Source organism: Leucoraja erinacea, chromosome 15 (genome assembly GCF_028641065.1).
Source record: "Leucoraja erinacea ecotype New England chromosome 15, Leri_hhj_1, whole genome shotgun sequence".
Classification (NCBI taxonomy): Eukaryota; Metazoa; Chordata; class Chondrichthyes; order Rajiformes; family Rajidae; genus Leucoraja; species Leucoraja erinaceus.
The window spans coordinates 35,463,238-35,488,208 of record NC_073391.1 but is presented as its reverse complement, the minus strand read 5'-3'; the positions used below and the strand labels follow the sequence as shown (position 1 = coordinate 35,488,208).

The following is a 24,971-nucleotide window of genomic DNA, read 5'->3' as shown; positions in this document are numbered from 1 at the left end:
ACTTCCCTCATTCCATGCACATCAATGTTCCCATCAACACAGACCATTGCATCTGCCTCCACCACTATCCCCGGTAGTGTTCCAGGCACTCCCCGCCTTCTATGTAGTAAGCTTGTCCCACAGGTCTCCTTTAAACTTTACCCTTCTCACCTTAAAACTCTGCCCTCCAGTATTTGATTTTTCCCATGCTGGGGAAAATGGTTCTGTGTCTACCCTATCTATGCCTCTCATAATGAAGTCCTTCCATTTCAATAGCACCGATATATGACAGAAATACCTCAAGTAAATTTGCAGATAAATCCCTTTGAAGTAAAGTGACTGCTGGTCGCTGGGGTAATGCTGCAGATTAGTCAGTGATTGATGGTGCCAACAAAGTGACCAAATCTGCTTACCGGAACTCAACTGGTCTCATGTAATCTCTAAAACCAGGTCAATGGGTGAATACAAGGCAGGGTACCGCAGAGAGCTGGAGGAGTTAGAACGCTGGGTGGAAGGACGTCCTACCTCAGGAAGCAGTGCTACGATGAACTCCTGATGTTCCACAGAGAGCTGCTTGACAATGTGAATCAGACACATCAACCTTGGCTGGGGGAGAGAATGACAAACAGCAGTGAATAATGGAGTGTGCAAACCAGCTGCTGCCTCAACAACCCCATCACACGCCTCGCACGGCTACTCACCCTCTTTGCAGGGGATGACGCAGATTTGAGAGATCCCAGCAGTGTCACCTTCAACCCATCCAAATGCTTGTGAACAAACTGCCTGCACGTGTCCTGCGTGCCCCCACAGATAACCTCGAGGATTCGATAGGCCTTCTTCTGGATGCTGTGGTCTTTGCTCTGCCACAGCAAGAGGTCCCAGTCAGATCACACAAACAGAAGGATCACACAGGCAGCCCATTAGGTGGACCACAGACCTATCATTTTCTCACAACCATGGTGTTTCTGGCACCACGTATTGTCACAAGGATCATTACAAAACATGCCCATGGTTCTTTTCAGCAGAAACCAAACTTCAGGACTTACCTGCAGGAATGGGAGTATCATCTGGTACATTTGATCCATGCTGGTTTCATCGACCAGTGGGGCCATTGCTACCAGCAGGTCCATCACCGACAGTCTGCAGTAAGGGAAGTGTAAATCTCCATTAATTTAGGCCGAGGGACTTTACACATACTCCTTAACTTTTTACTATTTCTCTGAAATATTATCTCAATTTTAATGATGAATCCTAACCACTATTTGACAAAACAACACTGCAATACACACAGTCAACATTACCCACTGATGCAGTCAGATGCAATGAGATGTCAAACACGATGTGGTAACGTCGGAGCATCAAATTCTGGCCGTGAACAAAGGGGGACTTCAAATTCCTGGGTGTGCATATTTCCGAAGGTCTCTCCTGGTCCCAGAACACTGATGCAATCATAAAGAAAGCACACCAGCGCCTCTACTTCCTGAGAAGATTACGGAGGGTCGGTTTGTCAAGGAGGACTCTCTCGAACTTCTAAAGGTGCACAGTAGAGAGCATGCTGGCCAGTTGCATCGTGGCTTGGTACGGCAACCTGAGTGTCCAGGAGCGGAAAAGGCTGCTAAAAGTTGTATACACTGCCCAGTCCATCACCGGCAGTGACCCCCCTACCATCGAGGGGATCTACCGCAGTCGCTGCCTCAAAAAGGCTGGCAGCATCATCAAGGACCCACACCATCCTGGCCACATACTCATCTCTCTGCTGCCATCAGGTAGAATGTGCAGGAGCCTGAAATCTGCAACATCCAGGTTCAGGAACAGCTTCTTCCCAACAGCCATCAGACTATTAAACACTTCATACAAACTCTGAACTATAACAGCCTATTGCACTTTATCTGTGTATTTATGTGTGTATATATATATTCTATGGTATATGGACACACTGGTCTGATCTGTATTTATGCCTACAATATTCTGTTGTGCTGCAGCAAGCAAGAATGTCATTGTCCTATCTGAGACACATGACAAGAAACTCTCTTGACTTGACTCTTGACTAAACTATGCCCTCTCGTACCTGACATTGAAACCTGAAGAAGGGTCTTGACCTGAAACATCACCCATTCCTTCTCTCGAGATACTGCCCGTCCCGCTGAGTTACTCCAGCATTTTGTGTCTACCTTTGAAATATAGCAGCTCTCACCAGCTTCACAGGGGCACCTTGGGGTGAGCAATAACAGCTGATTTACCCACTGACAGGCACCATCTCCAAACTGAACAAATCTAACGCCGCTGGTCCTTCCTTACCTTGTGAATGCTGAACTATCCGATTTCTCCAGCTTCTCTTTGGCCTTGTCCAGGAATCCACACACCAGCTGTGAGATGGCAGAGCAATACATCATGCAGTTCTATGTCACCATGAGCACAATGAAGGCATGAGCACACTTAAGTTCCCCAATCATTCCAACAGCACCCACCCTGATCTTCAGCCACTGCTCCCACACACCCAACTCCAGGTCTCACCATAACCCTCACAGCCGATCCGAGCTGCCGGCTACACGAAGCTCCCCCCATATCTCAGAACCCCCAGCTACATGATCCCCCCCCCCCCCCCCCCCCCCCCCCACCCCTCTCCCTAAGAACTCCCCGCTACATGATGCTCCTCCTCTCTCCCAGCCACGGGATGCCCCCCCCCCCCCTCAGAATCCCCAGCTACACGATGCTCCCCCCCCCTCCCCCCCCCTCCGACACGGCTCCATGACCTGAGTGAGGCCACAGCACAAAGCCCGGGCTAGAATGTAGAAAAGATGTTCACACTGGGCCCTGAGTCACTGTGCATCCGTCCCATGCTGGGCCTACCTTCTGCTCCGCCAGGGTCAGGTACATTTTGATAGTGTCCAGCACAGGGAGTCGCTGGGCAGGGCTCTCCCCACTCTCCGGTTGAGTGCAGTAAACATTGAACAGGAGTGGCAGGAAGTTCTTGGCAAATCGACTCACTTCCGCATGGTCTGCGTCTGGAAGAGTGAGAGGCCGTTTGACGGGTGAGACGCGGGAGATGCCTCCCCCCCCCGCCCAGACTGAGCTCGGCGGCTCACATTAACATCACGACGGCAGTTGCCAACGTAAGATGAGCACCCTTCCCACTGGAGATGTGGGGAAGAGTAGGATGGGAACAGGGTCCGGTGGGGAGTGGGGGAATGGCTGTAGGGTCCTGGGGCGGGTGCAGGGTATTGGGGATGGGGTGGGTGAAGGGGATAGGGGTAGGGCAAGGAATGAGGATTTGTGCAGGGTCCCGGGGGAGTGGATGGGTGGGGGTGCACCGGGGTGGGTAAAGGGTCGTGGGGTGGCGGGCAATGCAGGGAGTTAGAGTGGGTGAGGGTGCAGGGTCCTTGGATGGGGGAGGGTGCAGGTTCCTGGGGTTGGCTGGTCTCGGGTCAATGGCTGGGCCTTCCCCAATCACTGACCAGTTAGTGAAGGGTCCACTGCTCCTGGATCAGCCTGAACCAGCTGGTAAAGGGCCACTCACCGTTCTCACAGCCTTTGCTGATCAGGGCTCTGAGAGCTTGGCAGACGGTCGGTCGCAAGTCCGGCCGGTCACTGATGGCCGTTCCCAGGGTCCTGGCAATATTTTTAAACGCCACAACCGTATCTGTGGGTCTGGTGCAGAATCCCGGCAACGTTGTCCATATCTAAACAAAGCATTTTCATTGACGTGACCAGCAAATGATCAGGACCGTACAGCCCTAATCCATCACAAGCGTATGTTGGGGAAACAGCCAACATAATTAAAGGTCCAGCTTCACCCCATCATTCTCTCTGCTCTCCCGTTATTCCCTTCTCTCCCCTGCCATTCCCTCTTCTCCCCTTTGCTATTGGGCAGAAGGCAAAAGCTTCAAAGTGCACACCACCAGATTCAGGAACAGTTTCTTCCCCGCTGTAATCAGACGACTGAACACACCTCCCATAAGTTGGGCTGCAGTCCCGACCTCCCAACCTACCTCATTGCAGACCGTGCACTTTTTACCTGCCCTTTCGCAGTAACTGCACTACTTTATTCTGCATTCAGTTTGTTTTCTCTTTGCACTGCCTGTTGTATTCGTGCACGGAGCGATTTGCCTGTATGTTTTTCACTGTATCTTGGTACAAGTGACAATAATGAACCTCTACAAATCCCAGTCAGGGACGAAATAAGTTTGATACTAACCAAAGTTCCCTCTGGACTTTCCCATCATACACTCCCAGGACGCAAGCTATCCGTCAGGCACTGGGTCACCAGTCATCATGTCCCCACAACACGTGGTGCCGCTGCCCGCCAGCCCCGGTGATCAAGCGTCTTCCTCGCTGCCTGTGACAATGTGCACGTTGTCCTTGGCTGCTTAGCATTTGCCGGCACTCCACTCCACCCCACCCCCTTCTTTAAGGCATGCAAGCTATTAGGCTCAGTGGTCATTCCCAGATTGCGAAAGAGTAACCTCAGGTTACTCATGGTCACGTTCACACTGACCATGACCTGTTGGCTATGTGGCCCAGTGCCAGCTCTCCCGATGCAGTCTGAGTCTCACAGCACATCCAGCCCTCCCTCCGTGCCAACCAAGTCGCCCACTAGACCATTTGCCCACATCTCTTGGGAACTTCACAGAGTCATACGGCGTGGAAGCAGGTCCTTCGGCCAAACGTTCACACACAAGTAAACATGTCCCATCTACACTAGTCCCGCCTGCCTGTGTTTGGCCACATCCCTTGGCAACCTTTCCTATCCATGTGCCTGTCCAAGGGTCTTTCAAATGTAGTTATATCTGCCTCAACTATCTCCTCTGGCAGCTCAGTTCACATATCCACATCTGTGAAAACAATGGCGCTCACATCTCCTTTAAATCTTTCCCCACCCACCTTAAGCCTGTGCCCTCTTTTAGACGACTTTATCCCTGATAAAAGACTATGACCATTCATCCTATCAATTCCTCTCATGATTTTTTTAAACCTCTACAAGATCGTCCCTCATCCTCCTTCGCTCCAGGCTGTCCTTATAACCCAAGCCAAGCCACAATCCCGGTAAAACCATGTGAATCTTTGCTAGATGACCAACACTGCACACAGTACTCCAATGTTGTGCTTGTACATACTGATGAAGTGTCAGTTCACTCTCACTGCCTCAGCCATGCGACCTTACCTGCCACTGCAAAGTGTCGTAGATTTTGGCTTCAAGGGTTTGGCCAGACTCAGCAAGTTCCACAGCTGCAGAACAAACACAAGGCACAATTCATGGGTTACAGGTGTTCTGCGAGTCTCATTCCAATTCACGCCCCACGAGTCACATATCCTGGTAGCACAGCCCCAGGGGGGCCCTGTCAGTAGACCATGTCCCTGAGCAACTCGACCCTGTTCCTCAACAGAGTTACGCAGCACTGAAACACACCCTTCGGCCCACCATGTCTATGTTGTCCATTGATACCGATCTATTCTAAACCCATTTCGAAGGATCTGGACATAGCCCTCCATGTCTGGGCATTTCCAGTGCTTACCTAATACTTGTTTAATGTTGTGAGTACACTTTCGCCAATGCTCCCAACCAGTGCGTACCACATTTCATCCACCCTCTGGGTCAAATATTCTCAAGTTCCCTCTAAACCTCTCCCTTGGAACCCTTTCCCTCTGTGCAAAGACTCGTCGGTGAAAAGGAATCTTCTCACTATCACACGTCATGTTACAGCTTTATGGTATTTTTGTTGGCTGTATTTGGACTATTGCGTGCAGTTCTGGTACCGGCATTACAGGAATAATATGGAAGCTTTGGAAAGGGTGCAGAAGAGATTTACCAGAATGCTGCGTGGATTAGGGAGTAGTAGCTATCAGGAAAGGTTGGATAAACTTGTATTATTTTCTCTGGGGCATTGAAGGTTGGAAGTGCAGGCGTTAAAGGGCTGAAACCTGCTCCTGTTTTCTTATGGTCACCTCCTTAACCAGACTCACAGCCTCTACTTTCCTCCGCCACCCAGCCTACCAACCCCCACCCCCCAGAATCCTCCACCTCTGCCTTCCCACCCTTTGAACCGTAACCTTATCCCTCAACCCCCCCAAACTTACTCACCCCCATCCTACCACCACCGCCCCTCCAACCTTACCACCCTCCCCTCAGCCCACAGTACCTCTGCTCTTCAATTTTGCTGCCAGAGGCAAGAAGTATTTATTGAAGAAGGCGAGCTGAGTGTGCTTGACGTGGTCTCGGATCACGGGGATGAGCCAGCTCCGTGGGAAGTCCAAGTTCTCCCTGGAAGAAAGGATGTTCCTATGAGAGTGAAGGGCAAGGCTGTCGGGAGGAGGGAACCCTGGCTGTCAAGGGATATGGAACCACTGTTAAGGACAAGGGGGCATGTGCCAGGAATAGGCAGCTGTGGTCATACCAATCGCTTGAAGAGTATGTGATGGAGTAGTTAGGCAGGAAATCAAGAGGCCAAAAATACACGAGGTAGCTTTGACAGACAAGGTAAAGGGGAATCCGAAGAGATATTACATATATTGTGAAAAAGAGGAATCATAGAAAGAATAGGTCCCCTTAAGCATCAATGTGCTCATCTATGTGTTGAGCTATAGGAGATAGGTGTCATTTTATATGAAGATTTCTCGTGTACTTATTATGAAGGAGGTCATGGAAGTTAAGCAATTTGGGGGAATAAATAGTGATGTCTTGGAACATAACCACGTTACAAACGAGGATGCGTGGTCTTAACGTGCGTAAAGTTGGAGAAATCCCTGGGTCCTAACTAGATGTATTCCGGTCTCTACTGGGTTTATTGTTGTTTATCTATGCTAACGATATATAGATGTTTACTCTTCATCTCAAAAGGCCCAATTAGATTGGGTAACGGTACAAAGCGTAGCCTAACCCTCCTCTCTCCTTACATATTAAATATTTATTCAGGCACAGAGTTTCTATGTTCTCCCCGAGACCTGCGTGGGTTTTTACCTGGATCTCCAGTTTCCTCCCACACTCCAAAGACGTATATGTTTGTAGGTTAATTGGCTTGGTGAAAATAGTAAATTGTCCCTAGTGTGTAGGATAGTGTTAGTGTGTGGGGATCACTGGTCGGTGTGGACTCGATGGGCCAAAGGGCCTGTTTCCGCGTTGTATCTCAAAACTAAACACTATTATTGCGACATCTTTAATTTAAAAAAATCTACATTTTCCTGACAAATGTCAGGTTAACTACTCTACAATTCCCACCGTTCTCTCTGTGCTTTCGTAAATGGGCACATTGCACGTGCTATCTCCAGGTTGATGGAACTGTTCATGAACTCAGGGAATTTGGGAAGATCTGTTTTCTCCACACATCCATGGCATGGTCCTTTATTTGTCACATGTACCAAGGTACAGTGAAATTCATTTTTGTACACAGTTCAATACAAGAAACACTACACATAAGCACTTAGATACATCGCTAATGCCTGTGATTTTCTGCAGTTACCTCTTTGGAACTCTGGGTGGCAGGTTCCCAGTTCAAGGATACCGTTTAATCTAATGTATGTATTCTGTACTTGTTAGCGTCTTTAGAGTTCTTTCTATTTTATTCTAAATATTGGTTTATTGCCAGTAGCAATTACTGGACAGTTGCGACTGCTTCACCAGGCTTACGGACCCACATCATCAGCCTCACCTAGAGAGGCCACTCTATTTACGCTGTGTTTAATCTCAATGGCATCTGCCCAGTTTACAGGATTTCTTTAATCCCACTCTGTTTAACTGCTGACAAAACCTCCAAGCCAGTTTTCTGCTGTACTTTGGCTCATGGAATCTATCATTTATATTCCAGAGTCCAACTTCCACCACTATCTCCTACTATGGCCACATGCATTACTGATAGCAATATAGGGAGTTCTGCTACAATGCAATAGTTGCATTCCTGAGATACCTTGTGCTTAGTTTAGTTAAGTTTAGAGATACAGCATGGACAGAGAACTTTCGGCCCACCGAGTCCGCGCCAACCAGCGATCCTCACATTAGCGCTATCTACACATATTAGGGACAATTTACAATTATACCAAGCCAATTAACCTACACATCTGTATGTCTTGCAGTGTGGGAGGATACCAGAGATCCCGGTGAAAACCTACATAGATCAGAGAACGTGCAAACTCCGTACAGACAGCACCCATAGTCAGGATTGAACCTGGGTCTCCTGGCACTGCAAGGCAGCAACTCTAGAGCTGCGCCACCGTGTTATAGACAGTCGCATTACGAAAACAGAACAGAGTAAATGCTCCTCAATTTCATCAGCTCCCCAAGACCATCCCCCACCCTGTGTTTTCAAGAGACAACGGTGTCCGATTACTGCAGGGAAACATGCTTTGTACCGTTACCCAATGTGTTACATAGACAGGTGATGAGGACACTTTGTGAGGATTACCAGTGTAAAGGACAGTCACTGATCCGGAAAGCATTGTTGGTGAATTAAGGGGGAACATTGTGACCCTGATAGCAGGGCACGGTTGGATAACTGGGGAGGGAGATCAGCTGGCAGGTTTATTCAAAGACGTGCCCCATGCATGCCCCAGACTGCCACACTCACTCTGTGCCATCAATCTGCAGAGGAATAGCCCGTAAAACAGTCTCAGCTCCCATCTTCTCCACCGCCATGCCCACGGCACGCTCCAGTTCCAAGACATAGGGGAAATGTGGAGTCGTTCGTAGATCACAGAGGGCCTGCAGACACTGAGAGCAGGAACACGAGTCAGCACAGCTGGAACCCCCTCCCCGCCACGGCTGGATCCACTGCCACAGCTGGATTCCCCCGCACCACAATCTACTGTGACCAGGTAATATACCCTCCCACGTACCGGACCCCGTTTCCTACTCTCCCTTCTGAATCCCCAGGTTCCCAGTTCCCTCAACCCCCTTCCACTGAATTGCACGAAGTGTTGAAGTAACAACAAAAGGCCAAAAAACTCACACATCTGTCACCGCCAAGGTTCTGAGTGTCCCCGATCGCCGGAGTATCACTGCACGCAGAACTCCCCACTCCGCATCGCCAGAGAATACCAGATTCCCTACACCTCCCCCTCCCCAAATCGCCACCACGGTCAACACTCCCCCAGGACCCACCCTCCCCAAACCCCTGCCCCCCCACCCCAAAAACACCCTGCCCTGCCCCAGAATCACTCTCCCACCCATTCTCCCTACCCCAAACCCCCCCACCCACCTCAAACCTCACACCTCCGCAGAATCACTCTCCCTCCCACCTACCCACCCCGGCCTTCTCCTCCCCCTCCAAAACCCCAAACACCACAGGGCCCACCCAACCCCCATCCCAGGCCAAGCCTCCCCCCACCTCTGGTCCACGCTTCCTTCACTGGGCCCAGCACCCTGGAGCAGCCCTGCACCATATTCCTCCCCAGGCCCCCCCCCCCCCCCCCCCCCCGGGCCTTGCTTTCGACTCCCCAACCGGCCTCAGTCATTTGCACCCAGGACACACTCCCACCTGTGTCATTGCTGGCGAAGCCTGAGAGCCGATCACCTCAAAGAAGGTCGTGAGAACGTCTAGAACACTGGCCCAGGACGCGTAGAAGCGATAGGCCAGGGCCTCCTCCACAACCCTGCAACACATCACAACTGTACAGCGGGCAATCAGGGCCACCCCACACACCCCTCCTCCACTCCCAACCCCCCCACCACCCACCCAGTCCCCACCCTCCTCACCACATATGCCCACTCCCCATACATCCACCCCACTTCCACCCCTCCTCCCTCCATCTCCGCACCTTTTCTCACATTCCCCACGCCTCCTCCACAGCCCAGCAACACACACCACTTCCAAATGTGGGGAGAACATCAGTACACTGAACGATCTGAGACAGCCACACTCTCTCTCCCCCCCCCCCCCCCCCACCCCACCTCCAGCCCCCTATCACTCCCCAACCCCCCTTCCCATCCACTATTACCCATCTTGAACTCTAGACCCTGTTTCCACAACACCACAACCTGGCCAATTGCCAGGTTAACTCACCCCACTGGGCGCTCAGACTTACACACACGCAGTCCAAACCTGTCCTTGACTTTCTCACAATTTGCCGCCCACTCCCATGATTCTTCCTCCACTACCGTCTATTACGCCGCACCCTCTTTTTTAAAGCACACACCCTCTGCCAAATCCGTGGGATATAACCCCAAACAGACATCTCACCTGAACATCTTGCAGACGTGGGAGGCAGGACCCGAGGGCGAGGACGAAGCAAAGTCTCCGATGTCAGTGGTGAACGGAGCCACGCATTCCTGAAGCAGCACCTGCAGCTCGTGAACAGTTATACCATGAGGCGTCCGTGAACAGTCACACCACCAGTGGCTGGTGAACACCCACACCCGCGGGCCGCCTGTGAACAGTCACACCGCGAGTGGCCATGAACACCCACACCATCAGCGGCTCGTGACAGTCACAGCGTGGGCGCTCATGAACTTTCACACCGTGGCCGTTCGTGAACTCTTACACCGTGGCCGCTCGTGAACATTCACACCGTGGGCGTTTGTGAACATTCACACCGAGGCAGTTCGTGAACATTCACACCGTGGGCTGTTCGTGAACTCTCACACCATCAGATGTTCATGAACATTCACACCTCCCCAACACCAGCAGCAGGATTCCATGCAGGAAGACCTGAACACCCGGCAATACCATCAGACCAAGGCCTGCAATGATCACCTCCAGCAGCAGCTGACCTTCCCTTCACCCTCAATGACATTACCATTAGCCCCACCATCAACTCATCCAGGTCACCAATGACCTGACATTTAACTACAACAGCCACCAATGTCCAACTGCAAGAACAGCAACTCAATATCCTGCAACACTTTCAATAGTTCAAGGCACAACCCATGACTATAGTGAGACCCCTGTGCTGGCTGGGAGTCAGACCTTGTCTGAGGGAACAAGGCAGAGAGTCGATCACTGAAGGACTTGCTCAGGCCAGTGTTCCAGATGCACCCTGAGCACCCTGGTCCGACCCCAGTCGGAGTCCATGCCTGACCACGGGGTATTCTCGGTAACATTCAGGCATGGCTGACAACCGGAAGAACAGGGACGGAACTATCTGATCTTGGCCTTCAATGAGAATCACATACCAAGTCCCTTGCTACCAACATCCAGAGATAATCACTGACCAGGGACTCAAACTAGCCACATGAACACTTCAATGGTAAGGGTTGTGCAGGAAGGAACTGCAGATGTTGGTTTACACCAAGGATAGACACAAAATGCTGGAGTAACTCAGCGGGACAGGCAGCATCTCTGGAGAGAAGAAATGGGTGACGTTTCGGGTCGAGACCCTCAAGGATTGTGTACAACCAGTGATGCAACCAATTCCTTTCCCACCACCACAGGTGTAAGGTGGAGGGTGTTACGTCACTCCCCAAAGTCTGCACCAGCCCAGCTACAGAGGAAGGCAAGCAGCATGATTACTGCATCGAAGTATGCAGTCAATGTGACTGCCACTGTATCAATACCCCAAAGATTCATCTCCTTCATAGCCCAACACACCATGACTGGCCCACTGCAGACTGCAGGAGTACGTGCTAAGGGACTCGCTGAAGCTTGGTGCAGCCAACGCCAAGGCTCGGTGGGGGAGGGCCACAGTCTAGGGTCCTTCCGCTGCTGGACATAGGGGGCACGGTATGGTGGAGACGCCCCTCAAATTAAATTAAGGGAAGGTATCCCACGCCAGGGGGCCACATGAGTGGCACGGGTGGGGGACATTATTTGTGGAAGTGAAAATGTCAAATGGAATTTTCGCACTGTAAACACTGTATATATTTATTACTTGGACAGGGGCCACAGAGTGGCACGGGTGGGGACTGTTTGGTGAAATTTGAAAAATGTAAAAAAATTGTACCGAAAAAACTTGTATAGTCTCCGAAAATGTCGGATGAATTTTGTTTGTTTGAATGGTTCAGGAATTGTATATATTTATCAATGAATAAAGTCTATTTTGAAAAAAAAAAATGCAGTCAATGTGACTGCCACTGTACCAATACCCCAAAGATTCATCTCCTTCATAACCCAACACACCATGGTACAGCCAGGCACAGTAACCATGTCAAAAGAACATGTACATGGACAGGTACATTACAGAGGAATATAGTACAAGCACACATGCATGTACACACATACATGTGCGCACACACGTGCAGACATTCACACACACGCAAAAGAAACCATAATTTCAAATCCAGTCACTATTCCAAGAACAAGTTGGGGTGGGAGGGCAATTCCTCCTGAATCGACCGGATGCCCCTTTCTCTGAAAGCACATTCACACCTCCTCCTTCCATCCATTCAGCGCCACCTCTTACACACCAATACTGAGGGTCAGTCCCACTGCAGAACCACTCACCTTCATGGTGGCGGCTGCCACTGACAGCAGCTGGGTGTGGGGTGAGAGCAGGCAGCTGATGGCCGTGGAGAAGATACGAGGAAGGTGGGCCAGGCACAGTGACCCCTGCAACCTGGGGACGGAGCAGTCGGGTTGTGTCAAAGCACTGGCACACCGCCCTCCCACCGGCACACCGCATCCCACCGGACCCACCCCTCCCCCTCCCACCGGCACCCTCCCCTTCCCTCTGGCACGCCCCTTCCCACCGGACCCCCCTCTCCCTGACGCACCACACTCCTCCTCCCACCGTCACCCTCCCCTTCCCACCGGCACCCCCCCCCACCAGAAAACCACACACCCACTCCCTCCGCCCTGCACCTTCCACCGACACACAGCTCTCCCACCCTCCAACTACCACTGCTTGAAGTACACTTTGCTCCCAACACCCAACTTTACTCAGCTGCACGCCCCCTGAACCCAACCCCACAAAATACCACCACCTTCACCAAAATACCCCTTTCCTGAAAATATCTGCCGTGATTATTTTAACCACCACTCTCAAAATATCCACATCCCACAAATAACCCCTGGCCCGAACATAATCCCCACCCACACCCCCAAGATAATCCTCATCCTCACCCCCAAAATAATCCCCCAGCGTTCATCTCCAAGCTAATCTCCCCCCCCCCCCCCCCCCAGGATTCCTACACGCATGTTCCACCCGGTGACTGGGTGCGTATATTAGAAAAATAGGAAAATAGCAGTAGGCCCTTCGGCCCAGCACCGCCATTCGATATGATCATGCCTGATCATCTAAAATCAGTGCCCCGTTCCTGCTTTTTCCCCATAATCCTGGATTCCGTTAGCCCTAAGAGCTAAATCTAGCTCCCTCTTGAAAACATCCAGAGAAGTTACATTTAATTCCCTCGTCTAAATTGTTAATATATATTGTAAATAACTGGGGTCCCAGCACTGAGCCTTGCGGCACCCCACTAGCCACTGCCTGCCATCCTGAAAAGGACCCGTTAATTCCCACTCTTTGCTTCCTGTCTGCCAACCAGTTCTCTATCCATGTCAATACCATGTACTCTAATTTTGCACACTAATCTCTTGTGTGGGACCTTGTCAAAGGCTTTTTGAAAGTCCAGATACACCACATCCACTGGCTCTCCCTTATCCATTCTACTCGTTACATCCTCAAAATATTCCAGAAGATTAGTCAAGCATCATTTTGATTTTTACCGTGACAGGTTGCAGTGAGCTTTCTCCATGACGGTGAGCCAGGCCAGCAAGGGCTGCAGGTCATTGACACTCGGCAGGTAATCGTACAAAGCCTGTCAGTGAAACACACACCTCAGTAAATGAATGCCCCTCATCACCCCCTTTCATCCCCCACCACCCAGGGTTACACCCCTCCAAACATGCACTGACCCAACCCTAACCCACCCTAATCTCCCACCGAACTAACCCCCCCCACCCTAATCCACTGATGACCTAACCCGTCTCTAAACCCCACCCACCTAACCCCAGCACTCACGGTTATTATCTGTGCGTTCAGCTCTGCTGTCAGGGTAGACGGGCCGGTTTTGGCAGCAAAGAGGCCGTGGAAGGCCTGCATCGAGCAGGCTGTGACCATCTGCAATGGGACAGAGTGAGGCAGAATGAGATCGGACCAGGGCTCGTTTGTGGGTCAGCACCAGTGGAGCCTCGGGCTAATTGTGGTCCTTAGGTTGCAGTGACCACTTTAGCGGCAATCAGCAAGGTCTATACCGGTCCCCGCTCACAGAGGCAGTGCCCAATGACTGTGGCATCAGTCTACACCGACCTCCTGCTCACTGACACAGTGCCCAGTCACCTGGTATCAAGGTCAACACCAGCCCCAGCCCCCCACCGCACGCTGATCTTCACAAACTCCACAGTCCCCGGTGACTGAGTGACAATGTCAACACCACCCAGCTGATCCCACCCCTCCACTCAGTGAGACAGTGCTCAGTGACGACAGTATCAAGGTCAACACCGACCCCGCTAATCTTCACAGGCTCCACACCGAGACAGTGCCCAATAACTGTAGCATCATAGTCAATAGATATTTTTATGGCAGAGATAGATAGATTCTTCATTATTACGGGTGTCAGGGGTTATGGGGAGAAGGCTGGAGAATGGGTTTAGGAGAGATAGATCAGCGATGATTGAATGGCGTAGTAGACGATGGGCCAAATGGCCTAATTCCTATCACTTATGACTAATAAACACCAGCACCCCACCTCCCCCCCCATCCCCTCCCCTCAGGGACTGGAGAACCTGTGGCTGTTTGCTTTGGAGCCGTGAAGGTTGAAAATTTAGGCGCTAAATATCTTGCCGGCTTTAGATGGGGTCAGTAGACAGTTGAGGGTCAGGAACAGGCAAAAGATTGCCTAAATAAACTAAAAGACAAAATATCCAGGGATGAAAAGGAAATCTGAACATGGTCAGAGGCTGTTCTCCTTGGAACAGCAAAGGTAAGGGAGTTATACTTCATGTTCTCAGAGCAGAATTAGGCTATTCAGCCCATCAAGTTTACTCCGCCATTCAATCATGGCTATTTTTCCCTCTCAAACCTATTCTCCTGCCTTCCCGTACTAATCTCCTGACACCCGTACTAATCAAGAATCCGTCAATCTCTGCCTTATCCATTTAGGCTGTGGGCCGAGGAGCTTTATTCTGCAGTTTCGTGACCCAAGTCACCAAACTACATGAAATTTTCACATATTGTGTCAAAAAAATTATATAAATCACCCCTGAAACTCGTTATGAACAAGACTTGTACATTTTTATTACATTAGAGAAAAACAGGAAAAGGTTTGGGTAATTTTTAGTCCAATCAAAGCACGTTTAACATTGAGTTGTCTGCCAGTTGGCCAATCACGCGCTTTGCTTCAGGCTAGCACACAAAATGGCTAAGGGGGCTTCACTGATGCCTGTTTTACTGGAGATTCCGATTTGTTGTTCTGTGGAATAAATGTCGTGGAAACTTGCAGCAAGGTAATTGTATTTAGTGAGAAAAGCATTAAAAAGGCTGAAGAAAGTGCTGCTAAGTGGATTGAAGTAGAAGAAAGCCTGGAAAGCAAAGTCGCTGATGAGGTGCTGGAACACAAAGATTAAGACAGCTAGGAATCAACTCTAACTGAAAGGTAAGATCTAAAGTCTGAATTTATGAAAAACTATCTGTATGGAGTTTAATTAATTTAATTGCATCCTTTCATAATGTGAATAAATTCATTCATTCACTTACTTCATTCATTCATTCATGAAATTGAGGGCCTAAACTATACGTTTCCATAACACAGTCAATTAAACATTTTCACTAATGCCAGCTTGTTGTGCAGTAATAAGTCTTTAACAGCTAATCTCGGAGCTGCCTGCGATAACTTACCGGGAAAAAGTGCTCCGATCGCGGGGCCTAGGTACTCGCGGTAAAGTGAAGCTGCGGTCTCAATTAATAAGCGGCCGATTCGCGAATGCGGATCATCTCCGTGGGCGGGCGGGGGGGGGGGGGAGGCTGTACATAGTGCCGTCTGTAGCGGCCATTTTCAGACCCCGACAACGGGAGAAAAACAGAGGGATATCGATCGCTATTTATAGGCTTCCATTGCAGTCAGAAATGGTCAGAAATGGTTGATTTTACTGTAGAAATGAATTGGTGATGTGTTTAAATGTTTAAATTTTAAATTTAAACCATGGCAACTTTCAGGGGGGCCACAGAAAAATTTGGGATTTAGGGGGCCACAGGTTCAATGAAGGGCCGCTAATAATGTCGGGGGGGGGGGCACAGAAAAATTAAAGAGCCCATTAACTAAAAAAGGTTGGGAATCACTGGTTTAGTAGACAGGGTACACTGATATGGCAGTGGAAGGAGATGCAACTGTGGCTTGCAAAACAGAACTGGAGAAACAGCTGGAGGAAAGAGACGGCAGGAGGTGGAGAACGACGGAACGGAGTAACAAGTTGGAGGTGTGAACAAGGAGCAGACTCATTGCACAGGAAGCACCCCCTCTCCCCTGCCGAGTGTGGGCCTGACGCAGGGAGTTAGAGTGTTGAAAGTTGCACCTTACCACATTGCCCAGAGTCATGACCCTCAGCAGAGTCTCACAGCACGACTTCACAGCTCTGACGGAGAAACACGGGAGCACTTCCTTCAGCAACCCCAACAGGTGCAGCATGGTGGCACCCTCCGTGCTGCCTGCAGGAACACACATTAACAGCAGCTGAGAACCCATGGTCTGGGCACCCTGTACTGGGCAACCATGATTCTGGAACCATTTGCACAGTACAGAGAAAGTCCAAAATGCATGCCAACCTGTCCACTCTAATCCTATTTGCCTTAGGTCCATTTCCTATCCAAATGCCATTTAAATGTAATTGTATCAGCCTCCACCTCCGGCAGCTTGTTCAACATAAACACCATCATTCTAGTGAAATATTTGCTCCTCAGGTCCCGTTTAAATGTTCCCCCTACATCCTCAATCTGTCCTCTATGTAGAACAGCACAGCGCAGCAAAAGGCTCTTCATCCCACGAGGACTATGCTGAACATATGCCAAATTAAATTAATCCCTTCTTCCTGGAAATGACCCATATCCCTCCATGCCCTGCATATCAATGGACCTACCTAAAAGCCTTTTAAACACAATTTTTATATCTATCTCCACCACCACCACTCCAGGCACCCACCACACCAAATCCAAGTTTGTCCAATCTCTTCTTATAAGTAATACCTTGTAATCCAGGGAGTGTCCTGTTAAACCTCTTCTGCATACTCTCCACATCATGCTGAAGTACAGCGACCAGAACTGCACGCAACACTCTGAATGCAGCCTAAACAAAATCCTATAAAGCTGTAACATGACTTCCTGACTAGTACTGAATGGCCTGTCTGTTGCCTCACACCATAGGCCTTGTTTATAAATGTTCATAATATCACCCCTCAGCCTCTACACTCCAGGGGAAAAAGCCAAAGCTATCCTATCAAACACTCCAGACCCAATTACTAACCATGTCAACTACAAACTCATAATCTTATCCGTATCCTTCCAGCTTAATTACACCCTTCCTCTAGCCAAGTGACCAAAACTGCACACAACTCTCAAGCGTGGTCCCGTCAATATCTATACAGCTGTAACATGACATCCTAACTATTATGCTCAATGCCCTGAACAATGAAAGCAAGCGTTCCAAACACCTCCTTCACCATGAAGTCTAGCAGAGCCCTGCCAAGCACTGTGCGAACCCTGCTCTAGTTTAACCTACAAAGTGCAACACCTCACACACATCTGAATTAAATTCCACCTGCCATTCTTTCATCCACTTTCCCAGTCCTGCTGTAACCTTTTACATCCTTCCTCACTGCAGCACCAACATTGGTGTCATTTTCACACTTACTAACCTGAGCCCCCCTCCTCCCCAAACCCCCTTTTCCCAGACTTCCCCTGCCCAGATCACCCCTTACCCCCGTCCCTCGTCCAGCACCCCTTCCTAGAAGCCCCCCCATCCATTCCCATCCCCCCCCCCCCACACTCCTTCTCCTCCCCCTCCCCAGATCCCCACCAACCCACCTCCATGCTCTTCAATCTTGTTAATGCAGAACTTGGCCGTTGATTGTGCGGCAGGGTGAATGACCGGAGCCGAGTCACCAAACATGAAGTCGCTGCCCCTGAGGATGGAGCAGACACCGCGCTGGGCCTCCTTACGCACCTGGGGAGAGCAGGAGCAGTGCAGGGGTGTAGTCACGGGGCCAGAGCTCACAACCCCCCGCCCACCACCATACGATCTAATCCCCCCCCCCATCCGATAAACCCCCCCCCCCCCCCCCCTAACCCCCCCCCCATCCAGTCAAACCCCCAGGTCACCGTCAGCTATCATCAGCACCGGCCCCATACCTTTGGTTTGACGTGCACGGTGATACTGAGGAGACCGTGGTAGATTTGCAGCGTTGAGGGGAAGGTCCACACATCCACATCCTGTCGGCGCAGCAGCGTGGAGAGACAGCACACTGTCTGCAGTTGTGGGGGGAGTTGTTAAACAGAGCACAGACAGCGACACCCCATACCACAACTCCCCACCCCACAACCAGACCTGCTTCACATCAGGATCCCCCCTGTTTAGCCCAGGTTCATCCTAGGACCCCCTCACCCCCCTCCGTACCCAGACCAGCCTTCCTTCAAATCCTGGACCCCCAGCTCCAGACCCACGTCACTCCAGGATCCCCTCCTAGCCCTGCTTCATCCCAGGACATCCCCATTCCAGGACCTCCTCCCTTCCCCCATACCAGCTCTGGATCACCCCAGGACGCCACCCCTCATGTACCGACCCTAGTCCCAACCCGGGGGTACGGTGCCCAGCCACTCACCCGCCGCAGTGCCAGCACGGAGCCCGCTCCTGCCTGAGCGGCGAGCAGCCGCATCAGAACCTTCGCTGTTGCCGAGAATTCCTTCCTCAGGACCGCTGCCGGAACACTGTAAGCAGGACGGAGCGAGAGTGAGGACGGGGGCAAGAGGGAGGTGCGAGAGGGAGGGCGGGAGCATTCGGGGCCTCTGCTCCTCAGTAGGACCAGCCTAACGGGTCACCTCTCCACATGGAGGCAGGCACCAGGTTACCCGAGCTGTGACAGGGGCAAGGTTTCCATTGTCCCCATATAACAGTACGGAAGGAACAGGCCGTTTGGCCCACAATCTCTGTGTTGACATCAACACACTGTAATGTGAAACACTTCGTACACACTTCAGGCAACATCTGCTTTTATGTGTAGGAAAGAACTGCAGATGCTGGTTTAAATCAAAGGTAGACACAAAATGCTGGAGTAACTCAGCGGGACAGGCGGCATCTCTGGAGAAAAGGAATGGGTGATGTTTCAGGTCGAGATCCTTCTTCAGACAGGGGAGTTGGCGGGTTAGAGATAGAATGTAGTCGGAGACAGTAACACTGGTGGGAGAACTGGGAAGGGGAAGGGGATGGAGAGAGAAAGCAAGGTCTATCTGAAGTTAGAGAAGTCAATGTTCATACCGCTGGGGTGTAAACTACCCAAGCAAAATATGAGGTGCTGTTCCTCCAATTTGCACTGGGCCTCACTCTGACAATGGAGGAGGCCCAGAACAGAAAGGTCAGATTGGGAATGGAAGGGGGAGTTAAAATGCTGAGCAACCGGGAAATCAGGTAGGTTAAGGCGGACTGAGCAGAGGTGTTCAGCGAAACGATCGGCGAGCCTGCACTTGGTCTTGCCAATGTACAGAAGTTGACACCTGGAACAGTGGATACAGTAGATAAGGTTAGAGGAGGTGGAAGTGAACCTCTGCTTCACCTGAAAAGACTGCGGTTGCAGGGGAAAGGGGGTGGTTTGCGTGGGAAGGGACGATTTGACCAGGTAGACGCGGAGAGAATGGTCTCTGCGGAAAGCAGAAAGGGGTGGAGATGGGCAGATGTGGCCAGTAGTGGGATCCCGTTGGAGGTGGCGAAAGTGTTGGAGGATTATATGCTGTATGCGATGGCTGATGGGATAGAAGGTGAGGATAAGGGGGACACTGTCCTTGTTGCGAATGGGGGGAGGGGGAGCAAGAGCAGAGCTGCAGGATATCGAGGAGACCCGAGTGAGCATCATCTATAATGGAAGAGGGGAATCTGCTTTTATGTGCTCATTCAATAAGGCATTGTGCTTACAATTCAAGCAAGAGTGCTCAGAGGAACACACTGTCCTTGTTCACTGAGCATCACACTTACACTCACAGCTAAAGTGTTCTTACATGCAGTCAACGTATCTTCCCAATGGCCCACCAGAGGCATCTTATTCACACTAAGACGACCGTAATCAGAAACACGAGGCATTTTACTCTTGCCTTGCACCCTATGCACTGATGAGTCTCAGAGCTCTGTAATGTTTAGACTCACCGTTTCATCGCCAGGCTCAGGAGGTATACAACGGCTGCCACCGACTCCTCGGTCTCCACCGCCTCCAACGTCGTCATCTGTGGAGCGCAGTGGGTAGTCACAATCAGGGATCACACATGCACGCTATCTATAGCCCACACACGGGATCACACACACGTTGCCCACAGCCCACACACGGGGCCCACACACAATGTCTACAGCCCCCACACAAAGATCACACACACAGTCTACAGCCCACACATGGGGATCACACAGACACACACACAATGTCTACAGCCCACACACGAAGATCACACAGACACACACACAGTCTACAGGCCACACATGAGATCACACAAGCTGTCTACAGCCCACGCACGGGGATCACACATGCACACTGTCAACAGCCCACACACTGGGACCGCACACACACACTGAACTCCAGAAAATGGACACAAAATGTTGGAGTAAGTCAGCTGGTCAGGCAGCATCTCTGGCAAAAACGAACAGGTGTGATTTTGGGTCGAGACCCCTCGTCACTGAACTGCAGCCTCGCTCCAGAACCCGCCTGAGCAGGTCTGCTTCTGTAACTTTGACAGTGGTGCTCGTGGGGGAGACCCCAGTCCTCCAGCAATGTGCAGCGGGCAGGGAAGGGCAAGGTTAGGCCAGCGTAGCATCAGCATATAAATGGGGTTCGCTGCACTGCCACCAACATCAGAAGCAGTGAGTGACAGGACCCTAGATCTGTGACCTTAATCTTGACTCGGGTGTGTAAGGGAAAGATGTCGAGTCTGATACAGATAGTGAGCACGTTCACGGAACAGCGGCCCAGGCTGAATCAGTATCATGTTCCCATCCGTGCATGTGTGGGAAATACCAAGGGCAGCACAGTGGCGCAGTGGTAAAGCCAGAGACCCGGGTTCGATCCTGACTAGGGGTGCTGTCTGTACAGAGTTTGTACGTTCTCCCCGTGACCTGCGTGCGTTTTCTCCCACACTCCAAAGACAAACGGGTTTATAGGTTAATTGGATTGGTGCAAATGGAAAATTGTCCTTAGTGTGTGTCGGGTAGTGTTAATGTGCGGGGATCGCTGCTAGGTGCGGACCCGGTCAGCTGAAAGGACTGTTTACATGCTTTATCTTTAAGTCAAGTCAAGTCAAGTCAAGTTTATTTGTCACATACACATACGAGATGTGCAGTGAAATGAAAGTGGCAATGCTCGCGGACTTTTGTGCAAAAGACAAACAACAAAACAACCAAACAAATTATAAACACAATCATAACACACATATTCTTTTACATAATAAATAATAGAAGGAAAAACGTTCTGTAGAGTTAGTCCCTGGTGAGAAAGGCGTTTACAGTCCGAATTGCCTCTGGGAAGAAACTCCTTCTCAACCTCTCCGTTCTCACTGCATGGCAACGGAGGCGTTTGCCTGACCATAGCGGCTGGAACAGTCCGTTGCAGGGGTGGAAGAGGTCTCTCATGATTTTGAACTAAATCAAGAGCAGCGAGGCTACTTAATACCAACACATGTTCACCCAGAGCTTGGTGACAATGGCCCTGTGAACAGGGCTGATGGGGAACTGAGCTCTGATAATCAGCGTGAAACTAACAGCTTTAAGAATTACCAAGGCCACAATGAGCTCAGGGATGGTCAAGAGGAAACTGGGGAAACGTTCACCCACATGACAGATTGCTGGTGAGGCTGTGAAACAAGTGTATCTGAAACCTGGCCAGCCTGTATGAGTGAAGCGTCAGCCTTACAGCACCAGTCTTATACTGGGAATCCCCTTGCACTGGGCATGTGACGGGCACAGGGGCAGGGCAAAGGGGCGCTGGGAAACTCACCAATGCAGCAAAATACTCTGTTTCTGTCTCCTTCCCTCCTTGAGAGCGAATCACCTCAGTGACAGCAGCAAACACCGCACATATCTGTAAATTAAACACATACAGAAAATGTCACGCAGCTGCACACATATCATAGAACCAAAGACTAATGTGAAAAGCAATAGAGTTGCTGCCTTACACCACCAGAGACCCGGGTTCGATCCTGACTATGGGTGTTTGTCTGTATGGAGTTTGTACGTGCTTCCCGTGACCAGCGTGGGTTTTCTCCGGGATCTCCGGTTACCTCTCGCATTCCAAAGAAGTACAGGTTTGTAGATTAATTGGCTTGGTATAATTGTAAAATTTCCCTAGTGTATGCAGGATAGTGTTACTGTGTGCAGTGATCGCTGGTCAGTGTGGACTCGGTGAGCCAATGGGCCTATTTTAAAGCCATTTGGCACATGAATCCCATGCAGATCCTTTGCATTCCCACATTGCGTGTAAATACTCTTCACAATTCTCTTCTAAATGCCTGTATGATTCTATTCCCATGACAACTGCTGCAGTGAATCTGTCTCCATACAGTGAATCCTCTCCATATCAAGGTTTTGCCCACAACATGCCTGTATGTCCTGATCTCTACTTCAAACTATACACAGGCAACAACTGTCATTTACCCCAGCTAAATCATCGTGGTCTTGAACACCTCTATCAATCAGCATTCCTTGCTGAAAGGAGAGAACGGTGGCAACGAGAATAGATGAGAATCGACAAATGAGCGGGGAAGCTGGGGTGTAAAGGCAGGAACCAGAGGAACATGTAAATAGATATCGTGAGCACAACAGGGCTGGTGATCACTTGCAAACTCAATTAGGCCTTGCAGAATGAAACTGAGGCAGGTACTATAACATTTAAAAGGTAGTTTTACAGGTACATGGTAGGAAAGGTTGAGAGGGGTATGGGCCACACGCGGGCAAATGGGACTAGCTTGGATGAGTATCTTGGTCAGCATAGACGAGTTGGGCCGAAGAGCCTGTTTCCATGCTGTACATCTCTACTGATGTTCTAGTCCAGGGAGCAGAGATAAAGAACAAGAGCACACTGCTCTTGCATGCTGCACCGTCACTCACAGACTCCCTGCAAATGCTGCCCAAACATTCACCTCCTTGTGGGCAGCAGAGCCGGATTCCCAGTACCGCTGAATCCGGCTGAAGGTCAGGTTGCTGCAGTCCGACAGGCCACTAAGGAAGGTGCCGCCGGTTTTCTCAGTGAGGGCATCTCCTTCAGTCTCCAGCACCGACCCTCCTGCTGGCCCCTCCTTTGGGCCGATCGAGAAGCTGTTGGACTGGAGCTCATTGTGCAGCTTCAGCACATCCACAGTCAGGTCACTGGGCCCTGAGGAGCAGAAACACTCAGAGGTAAGGAACATCATGAAAACACAACACTTCTGAAAGTACGGAGATCAGCACTTGCAGAGCAAATACAGAGAATAAAGTCAACTTTAATAAAAAGGGAAGGAGATATTAATAGCACTCTAACGATTCTCCAGGATGAAATAACATTTAAAAGACACTTGGACAGGCACATGGATTCACTTGCCCACACTGGATATATACCTCCTACTTGATCAGAACCTAATTTTCTCTCGTCATCTAGGGTTTCCAGCTCCTGGCAGTCTTGCCCTTCACTATATAGGAATATATTGGCTTTGATATTTATCTGAAAACAGCCCCTCATCAAGTTCCAGCCACATGCTATCAAAACTGTCCTTTTCGCAATTTGGAGCTTCAACTTTGGACTAGTGCTATCCTTTGCCATGACCATTTTAAAATTAATAGAATAATGATCACTGGTTCAAACGTATTCCTCCACTAACACTTCAATCATCTTACTTCCCAATCGTCTTACTTCCCAACACATTAATCAAATTCCACTCCATTCGAGCCCCAGCACAGTGGCGGTCCCAGTCTCCTAGACAGTTCTTGGGCGGTTACACGATTACAACTATAATTCTTGCAGCTATCTGATCCACGTGTTTATTCCTCGCAGTTCTGCTCAATATCGAGGGGCTTGCAGTTCCGTCCGATCAAAGTGTTTAAGAAAGAACTGATCCACGAGGTCCGGTCAAAGTGATCACCCCTTATTAATTCTCTCAATCCCTCTGGAATCTCCCCTCAGTCCGCTGTCCTACCTGATCACAACCCCCTCCTCCAACTCCTGTCCCCCAACACTGAGCCCAGCGGCCGCTCCCTTCAGCCCTGTCTCTGGAACCTTCCACCTTTCGTCCTCGTCCCCACTACCCGGGCCGCAGGCTCCTGTCCGCAGCAGGCCGGTGGACGAGCTCAGAGCACATGGGCACCCGGTCCCCGCCCCCGCTCACCCGCCGCTCGGCTGTAGAAGCGGCTCCGCGCCGCATCGCGAAAGCGGCGGCTCTGCGGGTTGGATTCGCTGCTGTGGCCCTTCTTCCAGCGGTTCAGTTTCTGCTTCACCCCGGGGCGTAAGCGGCCGCTCCGCGCCATCGTCCAGCACCAGGCGACCCTCGACCACGGCAGAGTAGATCCGGCCGCAGACCGTCCGCGCCTCCCCCCGGGCAGGAGCGGTACTGCAGTTGGGACCGCGCCTCCCCCGCGCCGGAGCGGTACTGCAGGCCCGGCCGCCCGATCTGCACACCGCGCCTTCCCCGGGTCGGAGCGGTACTGCAGCCGTGACCGCGTATCCCCCCGGGCCCTAGCGGTACTGCAGCCGTGACCACGCATCCCCACCCCCACCCCCCGCCGGGCCGGAGCGGTACTGCAGCCGTGACCACGCATCCCCCCCCCCCCCCCCCCCCCCCCCCCGCCGGGCCGGAGCGGTACTGCAGCCGTGACCGCGCCTCGACGATGAGCCTCCCCTCTTTTTTTTTATTATTATACAAGTAGTTTT

At 50.9% G+C, this 24,971-nt stretch overlaps 1 protein-coding gene across 1 annotated transcript in view; it reads right to left on the bottom strand.

The window, feature by feature from the left end:
- rrp12 (ribosomal RNA processing 12 homolog) overlaps positions 1–24,634 on the bottom strand; it is a 33,584-nt gene extending 8,950 nt beyond the window's left edge. Inside the window, exons 1-22 of the mRNA XM_055647163.1 lie at positions 24,430–24,634; positions 23,212–23,444; positions 22,071–22,154; positions 20,240–20,316; positions 18,708–18,813; positions 18,238–18,354; positions 17,914–18,052; positions 16,415–16,542; positions 13,861–13,959; positions 13,566–13,657; positions 12,345–12,456; positions 10,146–10,246; positions 9,444–9,558; positions 8,535–8,677; positions 6,117–6,238; positions 5,141–5,205; positions 3,497–3,659; positions 2,830–2,984; positions 2,278–2,345; positions 1,026–1,119; positions 681–839; positions 505–585 (exon numbers count right to left, since the gene is read on the bottom strand). Coding sequence (XP_055503138.1) covers positions 505–585; positions 681–839; positions 1,026–1,119; positions 2,278–2,345; positions 2,830–2,984; positions 3,497–3,659; positions 5,141–5,205; positions 6,117–6,238; positions 8,535–8,677; positions 9,444–9,558; positions 10,146–10,246; positions 12,345–12,456; positions 13,566–13,657; positions 13,861–13,959; positions 16,415–16,542; positions 17,914–18,052; positions 18,238–18,354; positions 18,708–18,813; positions 20,240–20,316; positions 22,071–22,154; positions 23,212–23,444; positions 24,430–24,568 — 2,592 coding nt within the window. The 5' untranslated portion in view covers positions 24,569–24,634. The remainder of the gene's footprint in view (positions 1–504; positions 586–680; positions 840–1,025; positions 1,120–2,277; positions 2,346–2,829; positions 2,985–3,496; positions 3,660–5,140; positions 5,206–6,116; positions 6,239–8,534; positions 8,678–9,443; positions 9,559–10,145; positions 10,247–12,344; positions 12,457–13,565; positions 13,658–13,860; positions 13,960–16,414; positions 16,543–17,913; positions 18,053–18,237; positions 18,355–18,707; positions 18,814–20,239; positions 20,317–22,070; positions 22,155–23,211; positions 23,445–24,429) is intronic.
- Positions 24,635–24,971: the final 337 nt, after the last annotated feature.